Raw genomic sequence first — 13,956 nt, 5'->3', positions numbered from 1 at the left:
CGCCCTGCCCCGTTAGTGGTGGTTCAGAGGCTGCCGAGGAACTGTGGGCTGTGCACGGGGCTGGAGGGGTCTCAGAAGGGCCTCTGGGACGAGGCAGGGCTGACGAAGACCATGGGGACGAAGCAGAGAAGACATGTGGGGAACCAAGACGACCTGGAACTCAGACCACTTGCAATTCTGTTGGTCTGGTCAGGAAGGACACTGGGAAATGGAGGTTTTTCTCCCCAGGCCTGTGTCTGAAAGGCTGGAGATGCCTGTGAGGAAGGAGAGGGTGTGGATGAGAGCAAGACCCCTCCCCGGGCGGCAGGGCCCCAGGCAACTATTTTTCTGTGGAATCCATGTCTACAGAAACAGTCCGACGGCCCCATCTCACACGGCCCCACAGAAGAAATAACATGCCAGCTGACGGACATGATCCGCTCAGGAGGCTGCTCTTCTGGAACTGGCCTGGCCACAGAACCCCAGGACCACCCCATAGGTAGGAGTCCTGGGGCTCTTCTGGGCACCTGGGAAACCTGATGGGCAGGGCAGAGGGTCAGAGAGCACGCAGAGGGAAGACATGGAGGCCTGGGCTGTCCCTCCGGGTGGCTCTGCTGAGTCCACGCATCACAGCTGGCCTTAAACATGTTTGAGCAAGGTACTCTAAGGCACAGGGACTCTAAGACGCAGGGCCCTGAGCACGGATCCTGCTGGCCTGGATCTGAGGGAGGGAGGGAGTGAAGAAAGGGTAAGGAAGCCCCTGGGTGGCACTGCCATCCGAATGTTCTTTACCTGCAGGCCTGGAGAGCTGGGCCCCAGAAATGGGGAGAAGGAGGGCACACAGGGTATGGGCACTCTGGAGTCCAGAGAATAGCTGGGGAATCAGGAAGGAAGCTGCCCAGTGCCCCAGGCAGAGTGAGTGGGTCCTCCCCCAGCCCAGCCAGCCTGCACAGCACCCCGTCCGGCAGCCCCTGGTCCACACACGGCCCCTGAGGCGAGGGGTGCATCCTGATAGGCCAGGTGCCTCAGGAACCTGGAGGGGATGAGCACTCGGTGAGTCCTACTGTGTGCCAGGTATGGCATCCATCCTCTCCTTAAGGCGACATGTCAAACTTTCAGAGGGGAAAGGTCAGCAGACATACACATCTTGCTTGGTATGGCTCGGGAAGGTCACCGTGCTTCAGGAAGTTGAAAATCTTTAAGTTGAAAAATAGTAGCAGCTAACGTGCCTGATCGTAGAGCTTTGTATGTATTGACTCAAACTTACCCCAGAGGGTTTGGTCCCAGAGTCCAAATACCTAACCATTACACACCTGGCCTCCATCAGCAGGGCAGGGGACAGCAAGGGCCAGAAAATGAGGAGTGGGAAGAGAATACACCTGAGTAGTTACCCAGCCTCCTATGTGACTGTCTTGGTCAGAGCCACACCTGTAACCTCTCCTAAACTCCTTTTATAGATAGGTAAGAATCCCAAACATGAACTAAACCATAGGTACCACAAGAACAAAAGAATGTTGGCCTCACTGCGGGCCTGGCCAGGAGACTAAGAAGAGCCCCTGATCCAGGCCAAGCTGAAGAAGGGGGAAGGAGAGCCAGACCCTGAGGTCTGCAGAGAACTGGGGCCTTGGCATTGGGGTCCTCCCTGCCCCTGCCCCCGAGGCTGGCTGAGCGCAGCATGAAGGGAAGGGCCAGGCTGCAGGCAAAGGCAGTGCCCTCCTCCTGCTCATACTTTGTTCTCCTGAAGGAGCACACTCCACGGGCCCCTCTGAGCCAGGCTCTACACAGCACAGGATGGGACCTCTCCAATTACAGTTTTGCTTCAGAGGTAGAATTTAGGGGCACCTTCGTGGCTCAGTCAGTGATCTCAGGGTTGTGAGATCAAGTCCCAAGTCAGGCTCCGCACTGGGCCCCTCTCTTTTTCCCTCTGTTGCTCCCCCCGCAACATGCTTTAAACTAATTAATTAATTAAAAATCAACCTTTAAAAAAAAACCAGGTAGAATTTAAATCTGAGCCTCCCAGGCTTCCTTAAAGTGTAGCAGTCACACCACAGGCTCAGATGTCAGACAGCCCTGGATGTGGGTCCTAAGCTCTGCCTCTGTCCAGCTGTGTGATAGCTGCAAGCTCCTACTTAAACTCTGTGGGCCTCAGTTTGCTCATCTGTAAACTGGGGGTGATGATAATGACCTTATGCACTGATTAAACAGATTAAATCCAATAACCCCCAGGAAACACGCATCACAGGGTCTCAGGCAAAGGAAGCGCTCGGCACGTCAGTGGGCGTTACTATTGACCTCGTTTATCGCAGGCTGGATGACTCGAGTAGGTTACTCCCCCTCTCTGGGCCTCAATTTTCTCATCTTTCAAAGGAAGAGGCTACCAGATGATACATAAACCCTCACTAAGTTACAATATTCAGGGACCCAAGACATCTGCTGCCCTCCGCCCTGCTTAGTACTTCTATCCTTCTAGACGTGTCCACCTCCTGCATCTGAAGAGTGGGCACTTCACTTGGGAATCTCAGGGGGCTGCCTTGATTCTCATCCAGAGGCCTCAGGATGCTTGCAGCAAGGGGATGGAGAAACAATGGTTGGGGCAAACGGGAAAGGCCACGGGCTGCTCAGGCCACCTCACAGGCCCCCACCCCTCCAGGGGCCCCAGAGGCTGCACCTAGTCACTCTGCAGGCAGAACCCCCCCTCCCCTGAGCATTGCAATGTATCTCTACCCCCATCACCTGCTCAGATCCCCCTACCCTCTCCTCTGTCAAATCCCAGATCTAGAAAGATCTTTACGGTCTCTGAATTGTACCTCTCTCCCAACACAGATGCCTTAGCGCCTTTGCAGGGCACGATCATCCTTCCAGTGCCAGGGAAGTCAGCACCTCCCCAGACAACACATCCCATGCCAGGCAGTCCGGTCTGTTTGTCAAATAAGTCCTTGCTTTCATGGAATCAAAACCCACTAAGCTGAAGGTCAGCATGGCAGTTGGCTTTGGGCCTGGCACTGTTCCCCTTGCTCTTCCTGGCCTCCTTTCCCAGCCATCACTCCTTTAGGGAAACACAAATGGGTCCTCAAAGCTGGAAGTGCCTTTAGAAGGAAAGAGCCCTTTGTTTTCCAAATGAGGAGGTGGGGGCTCAGGAAGGGGAGGTGACCTGCCCTCAATTACAAAGCCAACAAATGGCAGAATCAGGCATAAGGCCCGTTCAGTCTCCCAGGCCACTGCTTTGGTGACCACATTTCCCTGCTTTTCTCGCTGGCCCTGGTTCTACCTGGTGGGCCAGAGTCTGTCCAATGTGCTGGGTCTCAACCCTGGCAGCACAGTAGAACCACCTGGAAAGATTTTTTTTCTTTTTAATCCCAGTGTCCAGGCCATACTGCATACCCGATTAATCTCCGGGGCCGAATCTCTGGGCAAGGGATTTTAGGCAAGCTCCCAGGTGGCTCTAATGTGCAGCCGTTAGTTTAGGGGAAGCCTAGCCCTCGGGACTCCTCCCTCAGTTACCTATGAAGCACCGCTGGGGAATATCCCTCCAGTTTGAGAGGCATTTGGGGGCAGGAACCATGAGCACTAATAGCTAGAAGGTTCCAGAGAGGTGATCCACCGGTGGTTGACAAAGGTCCTTCCTTTGGTTCTGTGGAGGGACCTTGGGGGTCACTGGGGTGGGTGGGCAAGATAGAGCCTGGGGTCTCCCCACCCCCCTCATCCACTGTAACCAGAGAAATCCTCCCTCATCTGTTTTATATATCAGGACTTCTGTGGGAGGTGTTTGTGTTTAAAGTTTCTGCAGTTAACAATGTTGGCAAATGTATTCCAATGTCTCCATATTAAAGGTAAGAAAACTGAAGAAGTCTGGGTGTCCTCCTTGCCCCCTGTTCTGGGATCTGCAGCACCTGAGACCCATTTCCTGACATCCAGTCTTGACAGGATGAGGGCAGTAGGCTCCACCTCCTGGAGGAGAAGGGCTTAGAGGATCTCCCTGGGCTCCTAGAGCTTCTAGCATCCTTCTCCCAGGACCCAGGCAGGAAGGCCCCACTCTAAAACAGCTCACAGGTCTCTCCTCCCTCATCAGTCCAATTCATTTCATCAACACCAGTGGAAGCCTGACTCTGGGCCAGGCATGGCTGCTGTCCAGCCAGGTGGAGAGTAAACACAGTCAATCGAAGGCCGCTCAATTCAGCATGAAGAGAGCAACACTAGAGGCCAGCCCAGGGAGATATCCTCAGGGATGGGGCCCAAGGGGTAGTCACTCGGCCCCACCCGTCAGCGGCCTCAGGCTAGGGCTTCGGATGGGATCAGCCACAGCTCCCCTTTTCGAGACTCAGGCTTCACCAAGGCGGCATGAGCTAGGAACCCCAAACCACAGTCTCCCAGAGGTTTGGAGCTCAAACCAGGTGTAGGTAGTCTGGGGAAAATCTCTTGCCCAGCCTCTTGGGGGCATGGAGGGGAAGCAAGTCCTTCAACTGTCAACCCCCGTTTCCCCGATCTGGGTCTGGTGAGAAGCAACTGAAGCCCATCAGGAGTCTTTCTAGATGAGTCAGACCCGTCTAACATAGGTATGGTGGTGGCCTTCGCAGGAAAGGCACCAAGGCTCGACTCACGCAGCCCTCGAGAGGAGGCGAGAGGAGGTGGGCAGATGTGAGGAAAGAGGCTTGTGAGCGAAGGGGTGGCTGGGGCACACTCTCTCTCCCTTTCCCTTTCGCTCCCTCTTTCCCCCTCACCTCTCTCTCTCTCTTCCCCCCTCCCTTTCTCTTCCCCCTTTCCTCTCTCCCTCCCCCCTCTCTCTCCCTCTTCCCTCCCCCGCCCTTCTTCCTCCTCCATGTGAGGCAGGAGCCATTTAGGACAGAACAGCCTCCTCATAGGCCAGCTCCACACGCTCAGGCTGTGGGTCAGGATACAGGAGCTCCAGCCTCCTCCGTCCCCTCACCATGACAGGACACACAGGGCAGGCGCCCTCCAAGGGCCAGGCTCTCTCCCACACACCAGCAGCAGCAAGAACTGTGCTTCCCTTAGGACAGTTCCGATGGTGGTGATGGGCAGGGCCAGGGGCAGTGAACCCAGGTTCTCAGCCTTCCCGACTCTAGAGGACAGACATTCCTACCTACAGTCTGGAGAAAAGACGTGAGACTGGAAATCCCCTGCAGGGCTGGCTCTCTCCACAGGAGCCTGGCCAGAGCCTGTGGGCTCCAAGACTTGGAAAAGCAGCAGAGGAAGGAGAGGATCCAAGAGTAACACCTCCAGGGCAGGCATGGGGCTGCGGTGGGAAGGACAGAGGGAGGGGTCTGCCACCATCACTTAGGAGAAGATCAGAGAGGGAATCCCCCCTTCTTTGTCCTTTGCTCCTGACAGGAAAGAGGCGGTGCCCTGCAGGGTCAGGCCTGAGAGAAAGGAAGATGTAGTTCAGGTAAGAGTCTCAGACCCCAAGAAGACAAGGGAGTAGCTAAAGGGACGGTGTCCTGGTACAAAAAGAGATTATTGTCCTGATAGTGGACTTTACTGCCCTATTTTTTTAAGTCACCAAGGCTCTTTTTAAGATTTTTTATTTATTCGTTTTGAGAGAGACAGCAAGAGCACAAGCAGGAGGGAGGGACAGAGGGAGAGGCAGGCTCTCCACTGAGCAGGGAGCAGGACTCGATCTCAGGACCCCAGGATCATGACCTGAGCCAAAGGCAGATGCTTCACCGACTGAGCCATCCAGGTGCCCTAACTGCTCTATTTTTCTTGCAGTTCTGAACACTGAGCCATGGAAGGACAGGGCGGCAAGAGAATCAACATGAGGCATCAGAAAGTCCTTCTTGCCCAGATGCAGGAGGAATCCCCTGCTTTGAAGACCTTGAGTAAGAGAAGAAGCTCCCCAAGACCACCCAACTCCTCTCTCAAGTACAGAACTCTGCAGGCAAAGAACTGACACGAAGGCTTTGGGGACCAGGTGGTCGTCAAGGAGGGGGCAACGTGGGGGTCAATGACAGAGTGGGGAGTGGGAGTCCCGCTGTCCTTGGCTCCAACCAGCAGCCTCTCCTGGCCGCCCAGCTCATGGAGCCAAGGGCGCCGTTTGCAGAAAGGGGGCGGGAGGCTTGTGGTTTCTCCGAGGCTTTGATTTATTGCCTAATGCAGGCAAAGAAGAAAGAAGAGGCTCATCTCTAAGCCCAAGTCTTAGGAACGGGACAGGAGTCTCACATCTTCTGAAGGCCCAGCAAACAGAGCCCGCTCTCTAATCCTGGCTGCAGGTCTGAGCCTGCCACTGGGCACAGACACGCCACCAAGCAGGCTGCCTGTGCTCTGTGTCTGGCTCGGGATGCCTCCCCACACCCCAGGGCAGCGATGTTGACGGGGATCAAGACAGACCAAGAGGAGAAGCAGGAAGGAAAAGTGAGAGGCGGGGCACAGAGGGGCAGAGGGAGGGAGAGCAAGGACTGAGACAGAGAAGGGGAAGGCAGGAGAGACCTGGAGACTGAGGCGGGGGAGAGACCCTGTAGGACCCAAGGGCACTGCAAAAAGGAAGGGAAGGACACGAGACTGTCACAGCCTTGGAGTCAGAGACTCAGAGGCAGATCCAGAGAGAGGCTAAAGGCCAGAGGGGTCCAAGACCGGCATGAAAAGGAAGAAAGTGCTTAGCCATGGACCATGGACTGCTGACCACCTAAAAGCCTGAAGCTCACAGGCCATGGGTCCAAGGCCATTATTGCTGGCCCATAAACAACTCTGAGCACACTCGGAAAAGAGATTCCTTTCTAGGTGGCTATAGCCCCAAGCCAGGCACAGGACTGGATTTCAGCCCCTTCTTACCCATTCAGCCGGATGCTCTGGTGCAGTAAGCAACCTGCTCAACCATACAAAGAAGACCTGCAGGTCAAGTGAGGGCTGAGGGAGCAGCAGAACTGGGGAATGGCTCACCAGCTTAGGGACGCTCCAAATGCTCATTCTATTGCTCCAGGATCAGCCTTCAAGACCCTCATTTTCTTCCCAAACACGCCCCTGTGGTGATGCGCCCTCCCCAGCACCCCCTCCTACCCAATTTCAGACCCTAGGCATCCCCTTCCCCTGTGACCTTTCATCCTCACTCCTCATGAGAACATGAGGGGAGCCTTGGGGGAGACAGTCTTGGTTGGGACAAAGTGAGCCACGGATGGGGATGGAAGGAGATGGTGCCTCAGTTTTTCCCTTCTCGAAAATGGGCCATCAGTTCAATAGCAAGGGGGTAAGTTAGTGAACTAACACAAGGTCCTCTCCAATTCTCACTTTCCTTTTGCTTTAAAGGAAAAATAAAAGGAGCTGGGATGAAGAAGCCTGAAAATAGAGGGAGGAGGCGAGATATTTACTGTGGGAACGGGGACTCAAGAGGCATAGCTGCAGAGACCAAGGTTGGGTCTCAGGAGGAAGCACGGCCAAGGAAATCCAATCTGGATTCCTCCTCTCCTGGCCCAATAGGTCTCATGAGGGGAGAGCAAAGACCTGCCTTTCTGGTCATTAGTCACATTACAAACAAACAGACAAACAACGATACCTGACTTCCTGACTTCCGTGGAGGGTTGCCATAACTATCGGGTGCAATGAAATGTTTGTTTACAAATCAGAAGGTTTGTTACAGAAAAGGTGAAAGCAAAGAAATGGAAATCACAATTAAAATGAAAAGTAAAGATGAGGAAACCAGCAAGCCAGTGACAAACCAAGACCCAGGTTACAAATCTGCAACCTGCCCACAGTTCTCAAGGTTGCATCTGTGGAAAACGGGGAAGACTTATACTTACAGGATTTTCAGGCTGTAGAGGCCAGAGAATGCTTGTCCCGGGATGTGTGAGAGATGGTTCCCTGAGAGACGCCTGCGAACCAGGGAAAAGCATCAGTGATGTTGGCAGGGAACCCAAATGGGGGGAGTGGGCCCCCCCTTAGTCAGCATCTTGGGATTTGGGAGGGGTTGATAACTACCATTTATTGATAACAATAAACGTGTTCAATGCTTCATGCCCATTCTCACTTAACTCTCACAATAACCCTGTGAGGTGCCTAGAATTCTTTCCAAATTTCAAAGAAGGGATCTGAGGCTCAGAGAGGAGGTCAAGTCACTTCCCCTTAGGGTGACAGAGGTAGGCAGTGGCCCAGACCTGATTCGTGTCTAGGCTCCGGGCTGCTCCACAGTGTCACGTCCTCTCCCCTGCTAACCTGGATGACTCACCTGCCGCCCTCCACTGCCGAACTGCACCGCATCCTGTCACCAGGGGAGGGCCAGGTACAGACAGGGTGGGATCATGTCTCCCCATGCCCTCAACTACACAGCTAACCCCCGCTAATCCAGTAGGGTTAGGAAATGGGGTTTTAGAATTAGTCCAACATCCGGGTCTAATAAAGTATCTCCACGTTTGTCATGGGGTGATCACCAGTTCTAAAGGGAGCAAATGTGACAGAATAGCCCTAATGCCCCAACCACACTGAGCAGAGTCGAACCGCGGACGATGCGGAAGGCACCTGGGATCTCCCGAGTCCCCAACGACGTTATTACGTACTTCGGTTCCTACTGAGACGCTGTGCCTGTAGAGTCTGGGCTGACATACCTCAGAAGCTGTTGTTTTCTTTTTTAAAAATATATCTTTAATAAGAATCTTGTTATTTGGTATTTGCTTTAAAAAAAAAAATTGCATGGAAAGGCATCATGATATCTGAGGTCCCCAAGCTTGGACCCTATAGGTGGGCATTTGGCATGGAAAGGTCCTTTAGCTGGAACCTTTAAAAGGGGCCCAACCCCTTCTCGGGGACCCAAAGATGGAAGACGAGCCTTCGGTTGTCAGGCTGTGCCGTGGATGCCACCTGTCCCGGCGCCTCAGCCTTCACGCCTGCTTTTCGCTCCCACCCAAGATGTGGCATCTCCACCTCAGAAGGCCCCTTGCTGCCTCCAATTCCGTCACTTCCTTCGAGCACTGGCTTCATACTCCTCCCCCAGGAAGGCTTCCCCGTCCACAGGCTAGACACTCCCCCCCACACACACACCCTGACCACTTCCTTACCCAGAACCCCCAGGGGTCCACATTCCCCTGCTCACCTGCTGGGCACAGCTCTGCTGCCTCACCTAGAAGCTCCCTGAACTTCTATCTTGTTTTCCCCCAGAGCATCTTGAGCTTGTCTTTCACACAGAGGGGGAGCTCAATAAGTATGGGGCCTAGAAAACCCAGCCACGGCCCTGGGGTTGATCAAATCCTAACTCCAGCAGGGGCAGGCTGACAGCATCTTGGGGGAGCACTGTCTAGGGTGGAGATAGGAAATCGGTTAGGGCAGCAGCCGGGCCAGGGTTGGGGTGGAACTGTGAATGTTTTCAGAGCCAGGAGCGCATGCTTTGCAAAGTTTAAGCAAACCTTAGTAGAGCCCTGAGGATCGACAGTGGTGCAAAAGCAAGAAAAAGCAGGCTGGGGACAGGGGTTAGAGGTTAGGAACAGGGCTGGGATGAATGCGAGCACTGGGAGCAGAGTGACCTGGCTTCCCCAAGCAGACAGGCCGGGCACTCTAAGCGAAGAGATGATTTATTCACAAGTACCCCTGGAGTCTGAGGCCAGCCCCAAGGACTGCAGACAGAGAGCAACAGCTGTGGGAAGGCCTTAACCAGGGAGGAGTTGCTGGAGGAAGTGGGCTTATGTGTTCGGCCGTGATAGAGGAATGCATTGTGCCTGACATGGTGGGCACCGGTTGGAGGGGAAGTCTCCTGCTCAAATGCAGGAGGGGAAACGAGGGCAGTGAACATGACTGGCCTCAATGGAGCAAAGTTGGCCAGGCAGGTTTAAGCCAGGTTGGACGAGGGCCTTAGAAGTAGATCCTTTGGGCACTGGGGAGCCAGAGAAGGTTCTTGAGCTGGTGAGATGCTCCCTGAAGACAGGCAGAGTATATTGGAAAGGAGGCTGGTGCAGTGGGAATAGAGAACAAGGGGTGCTGGGAGGCTGGTGCTACAGCAGTAGCAGTGGGAATAGAGAACAAGGGGGTGGAGGTGAGAGACACTGCAGAGAACGAACCACCGGGACATGGGGGTGGCTGGTAGCTGGACACGAGGGATGAGAGCAGATCAAAGATGACCCCCAGGAAGAGAAGCAACCACTGACAGAGGGGAACCACTGATAGAGCTGGCCTCAGGGAAGACCGAGAGCCAGATTTCTGAGTGCCTATTCCATGTGGTCCCACAGGGCGGCTGGGATTCACAGATGGCCCAGGTATGAGCTGAATACGCTGCTATCAAGAACAGCTTCCCACTCCCTTCCCTTTGACCTCCAGCCCTCCTCCCGGGGAGCCCTAGCTCCTACAGCGATCAGTGGTCCCAAAGCTTCGCCCCCGAGCCCCAGAAAGCATCTACTCACAGCTCCTCCAGGAAGCGCAGGTGATGGAAGAGGCCAGGCTGCAGCTCCGTGAGGTTGTTCATGCTCAGGTCTCTGCATGGAGAGAAAATGGGAAGGGAGCCGTGAGCTGCCCAGTGGCCCCGACCTGTGCCATCCAGGTCCAGACACCCACAGCACACCCAACACACACATACACCGTGCCATCTCATTCCAGAGCCAGCCTGGCAGGAGCAGGTGCAGTCTCTAAGAGTGAGCACTGGGCTGGGAGTCAGGCCTTCCAGGTCCGTGTGTGTGCGTTCCCTCCATGGTTTCCAATTTTGCCCTCTGCCTTTCTCCTCCCTCCGCCAGACTCCCCCAGGAATGGCTGCGGTTGGGACTATGAGGGAGGCTGACCTCCCTGTCATGGGAGAAGCTAGAGAACCATTCATAGAGCTTCAGAGCAGAAGGGGAGGGGTCACTTAATACAAGCAATGCCTCATGCATTCTTTTTACCAAAGGGGGATCCGAAGCCTAGGGATTACTGCCATTTCGCTATATGGAGCAGGTTTATGCAGTATTCACGCACTCGTGTGCTCATCCCTGCAATGGCCATTTATTCGATCCCAGAACCAGTGGGATTTCCCTGCCCTCGGAGCTCTCTGCCAGTCCCTTTCCTGTTAGCTTTCCTCCCGTAGACTCCTGCTACCAGAGGACCTCCAAGCAAGTCCCAAAAGATGCCAAGCTTCCTGAGGCAGATCCTGACCCCTCCATGGATTCCTACCGTGGATCATTCCAACCTTCCCATAACATGTGAGAGACCCAGTGGGTGATTTCAGGATCACTGTCCTCTAAAGATACCTTGACACAAAATAGCCACAATATTAACAGCTGACACTTACTAGGCCTACTGTGTCAGGCACTGGCTAACCTTTAACCAAATAATTCCAGGTAATTCTCACGACAGCCCCAAGGTAGATTCCGTTGTTATCTCCATTTCACATTCAAGAAAACAAAGAGGAAAAAACATTGAGCTTTGGAGTCAAAGGCCCTGAGGTCAACTCCGTCTTCTACTTATTTATCAGACCTTGGGCTCTTAACCACTGTGACCCTCAGTTTCCTCATCCATAAAAATGAGATGAATAACAACAAACCCCAAGGAGGGTCCCTATAAACAAGCCAGTGCTTACAGACTGCCTAACAAATAGTACATACAAAATTGATATTTGCTTTCTTCCCTCCACCTGCCCTCAGTGACCTGTGGGCAAGGGTCCTCACCCAGCAGGCCTGGGAGCTAGGTGGGAAGGAGCTGGTGCTTTCATTGGTTGGTCCTGCACTGTGTTAGCATTTCCTCGGTTTGTGCCTGGGTGAGCCGTGAGGTCTCAGAGTGCCTGTGTGTGTGTCTTCCACATTTGGGTTCCATCCTATTTCGAACTCTTAATAGCTGCTTCCTGCCTCTGCCAGCACCCTCCCTGAGGGGTACAGAGGTGGGTCTGAACCAGACCACCAGATCGCTGGGCACCACCACCACCGACCCCGCCAGGCCTGCCTGCAGCTTTCTCCCTTCCCTAGGAATGCACTTTTGCTGTCAAACCTGAACGTCTCCATTTTCCCCCAAGAAATGAGCGTGCTTTATGTGGATGCTCAGAAGGGCAGGCTGGCGATGGTGGGGAAATGTGTGCTTGGGAGCCCAGTTCCAATCTATAAAAAGACTGTTTAGTCTCAAATGTTTTATCTTTGATAAAGCTTAGACTCCGGACGCCACGTCCTCTAAAGAGGGAAGACATTCCGTTCAGGGTAGAGCCAAGGAACTGGCCTGCTGAACTCAGGGCTGCTTCTTGTCCACAGCTTCCTCTCTGCTCCGTGTGGAGACAGGAGGGCCATCCCTGGGCCTGCCCCGTCCAAAAGAGGGCTAGGCAGAAGGGGGGGCTGGTATGCTGATGGCCACGGCTTAAGGAGCAGAACCAAGAGAGTTCGTTGATGAATTTTATGTCAGAGTTTTGTTCTCAGGATGTATCTAGACTCCACTAGCCTGGGCTTCCGGCAGAGAGGTAAAGATGCAGGGGTGCACCAGACCGTGGCAGGGGAAGGAATGGCAAGGCCCACAGAACCTGTGTCTGACTGGACTCCACCCCTTAGAGTCCTGGGCCTGGCGCAGTCTCAGCCAGGCAGGGAAGCACGAGGTGCCCCAAAAACGATTACCTCTAAATATTTACCCTGTGCATTTCTGGACGTGTCTCCACAGGAGTGGGAGCGGGAGTTCAAGGAGCACGCAGGGCATGTGACTCAGACCTCATCACTCAGCTGTCCCTCCAGGGGCCGCACCTCAGAGGCTCTGATGTGGCTCCATGCCCCCACCCCACTCCCTCTGCCCCCCCACCCTGACTAGCGGCCTCATTGTTCTCCCCTGGGGAGGAGGGGGCCTGGACCCCCCAGCCCGCCTCCACATCCTGCCCAGGACAACACACAGCCCAGCTGCAGGGCTCGGTAAGGGGGGGGGGCATGGGAGGTGGATTTCCAATGGTGAGGGGTGGGGGGAGCCCCATTCAGACCTGGCCTTCTCACAAAAGGCAAGGCGTAGGGCTGGTGCCCAGGAAAGGGAGAGGAAGAGGAATGCGTAGAGCTGAGAGAGGGAGGTGCAGGGCAGGTTTCAGAGCTGAGATCCTCCAAGCGGATGCCACAGGCCCTGGGAACGGTGGAGGGCCCTGGCAAGAGGCACCGGGCCCTGCCTGGGAGGCGAGGAGGTGTGCCTGAGCAGTCTCTGGGAGGGAAGCAGCATGCGGGCACTCTGAACACAGGGGTCGTCCTGTGAAGTGATGGTTCTGAGACAGGACTTTCCTGGGGGCTCAGCTGTCCTTGTGCAAGCCAGCGAGCACATTCAGGCCATGCTTGGACCCAGGGCAAATAAAGAGGGCAGCCAATCCTGGGGGCGGGGGCGGGAAGCTGGGGTTTGCTTGTGGCTGCATCTGCTTGGCTGTATGAACTTGTCAGTATCTACGGAGGGGGCTGTATTGGGGTTCATGAGCTCTTGGATGTGCTTGTCTTGTGGGGTGCTGGGCACGCCTGTGCCGTGTGTGAGGACACGTGTGTATCTATAATGCGCGCATGGGACTAGTATACTGTTAAAAGTCATAAACGTTCTCAGAGCATCACGTGTTATAAAGACAAATTCTTTGGGAGAAATAAACAGCCTCACCGAAGTCTCACTCCTGTGGTTGGAAACCCTCTTTGGCTGTGTGACCCCTGGCGAGCCGGGTTCCGTCTCTTGGCTACAGGGCTCCTCTCTGGCCCCTGTCCCGGCCCCAGGAAGGGGCACAGGTCGCTCAGTGACACTGTTTGTTGGTCTCACTTGTGGCTGAATTAGATTCTCCATGCCTGAACCCAAATGCTCCACTACTATCGCCCCGTGGCCACTACGAATACACACGCGCACACGCATGCGTATTCGCGCACACACGCACGCACGCACGCACCAGCGCTCTCCAGGACCAGCTTCCTCGGCATGCGTGTTGACCTGTGCAGTTGCACGCACACCCACGCGGCCCAGCTCAGTTCCATTCTCTGCTGTTGTCGTTTGGGAATCCTTAATAAATTTTGAACAGGAGGCACCACATTTTCATTTTGCACCGAGCCCAGCACATTGCTTCTCTCAATCAGACTGCGGGCGGGGGGGGGGGGGGGGGGGGGGGGGGGG

General features: G+C 54.7%; 1 protein-coding gene across 1 annotated transcript in view; it reads right to left on the bottom strand.

The window, feature by feature from the left end:
* Window positions 1–13,956, bottom strand: part of LGR6 (leucine rich repeat containing G protein-coupled receptor 6) — a 115,673-nt gene that overhangs the window by 78,057 nt on the left and 23,660 nt on the right. Inside the window, exons 2-3 of the mRNA XM_040636462.1 lie at window positions 10,308–10,379; window positions 7,725–7,796 (exon numbers count right to left, since the gene is read on the bottom strand). Of these exons, the coding sequence (XP_040492396.1) occupies window positions 7,725–7,796; window positions 10,308–10,379 (144 nt within the window). The remainder of the gene's footprint in view (window positions 1–7,724; window positions 7,797–10,307; window positions 10,380–13,956) is intronic.

This window comes from Ursus maritimus, unplaced genomic scaffold, assembly GCF_017311325.1.
Source record: "Ursus maritimus isolate PB19 unplaced genomic scaffold, ASM1731132v1 scaffold_2, whole genome shotgun sequence".
NCBI classification, from domain to species: domain Eukaryota; kingdom Metazoa; phylum Chordata; class Mammalia; order Carnivora; family Ursidae; genus Ursus; species Ursus maritimus.
Note: the sequence above shows the minus strand (reverse complement) of the source record. Positions and strands in the feature narration are given on the sequence as shown.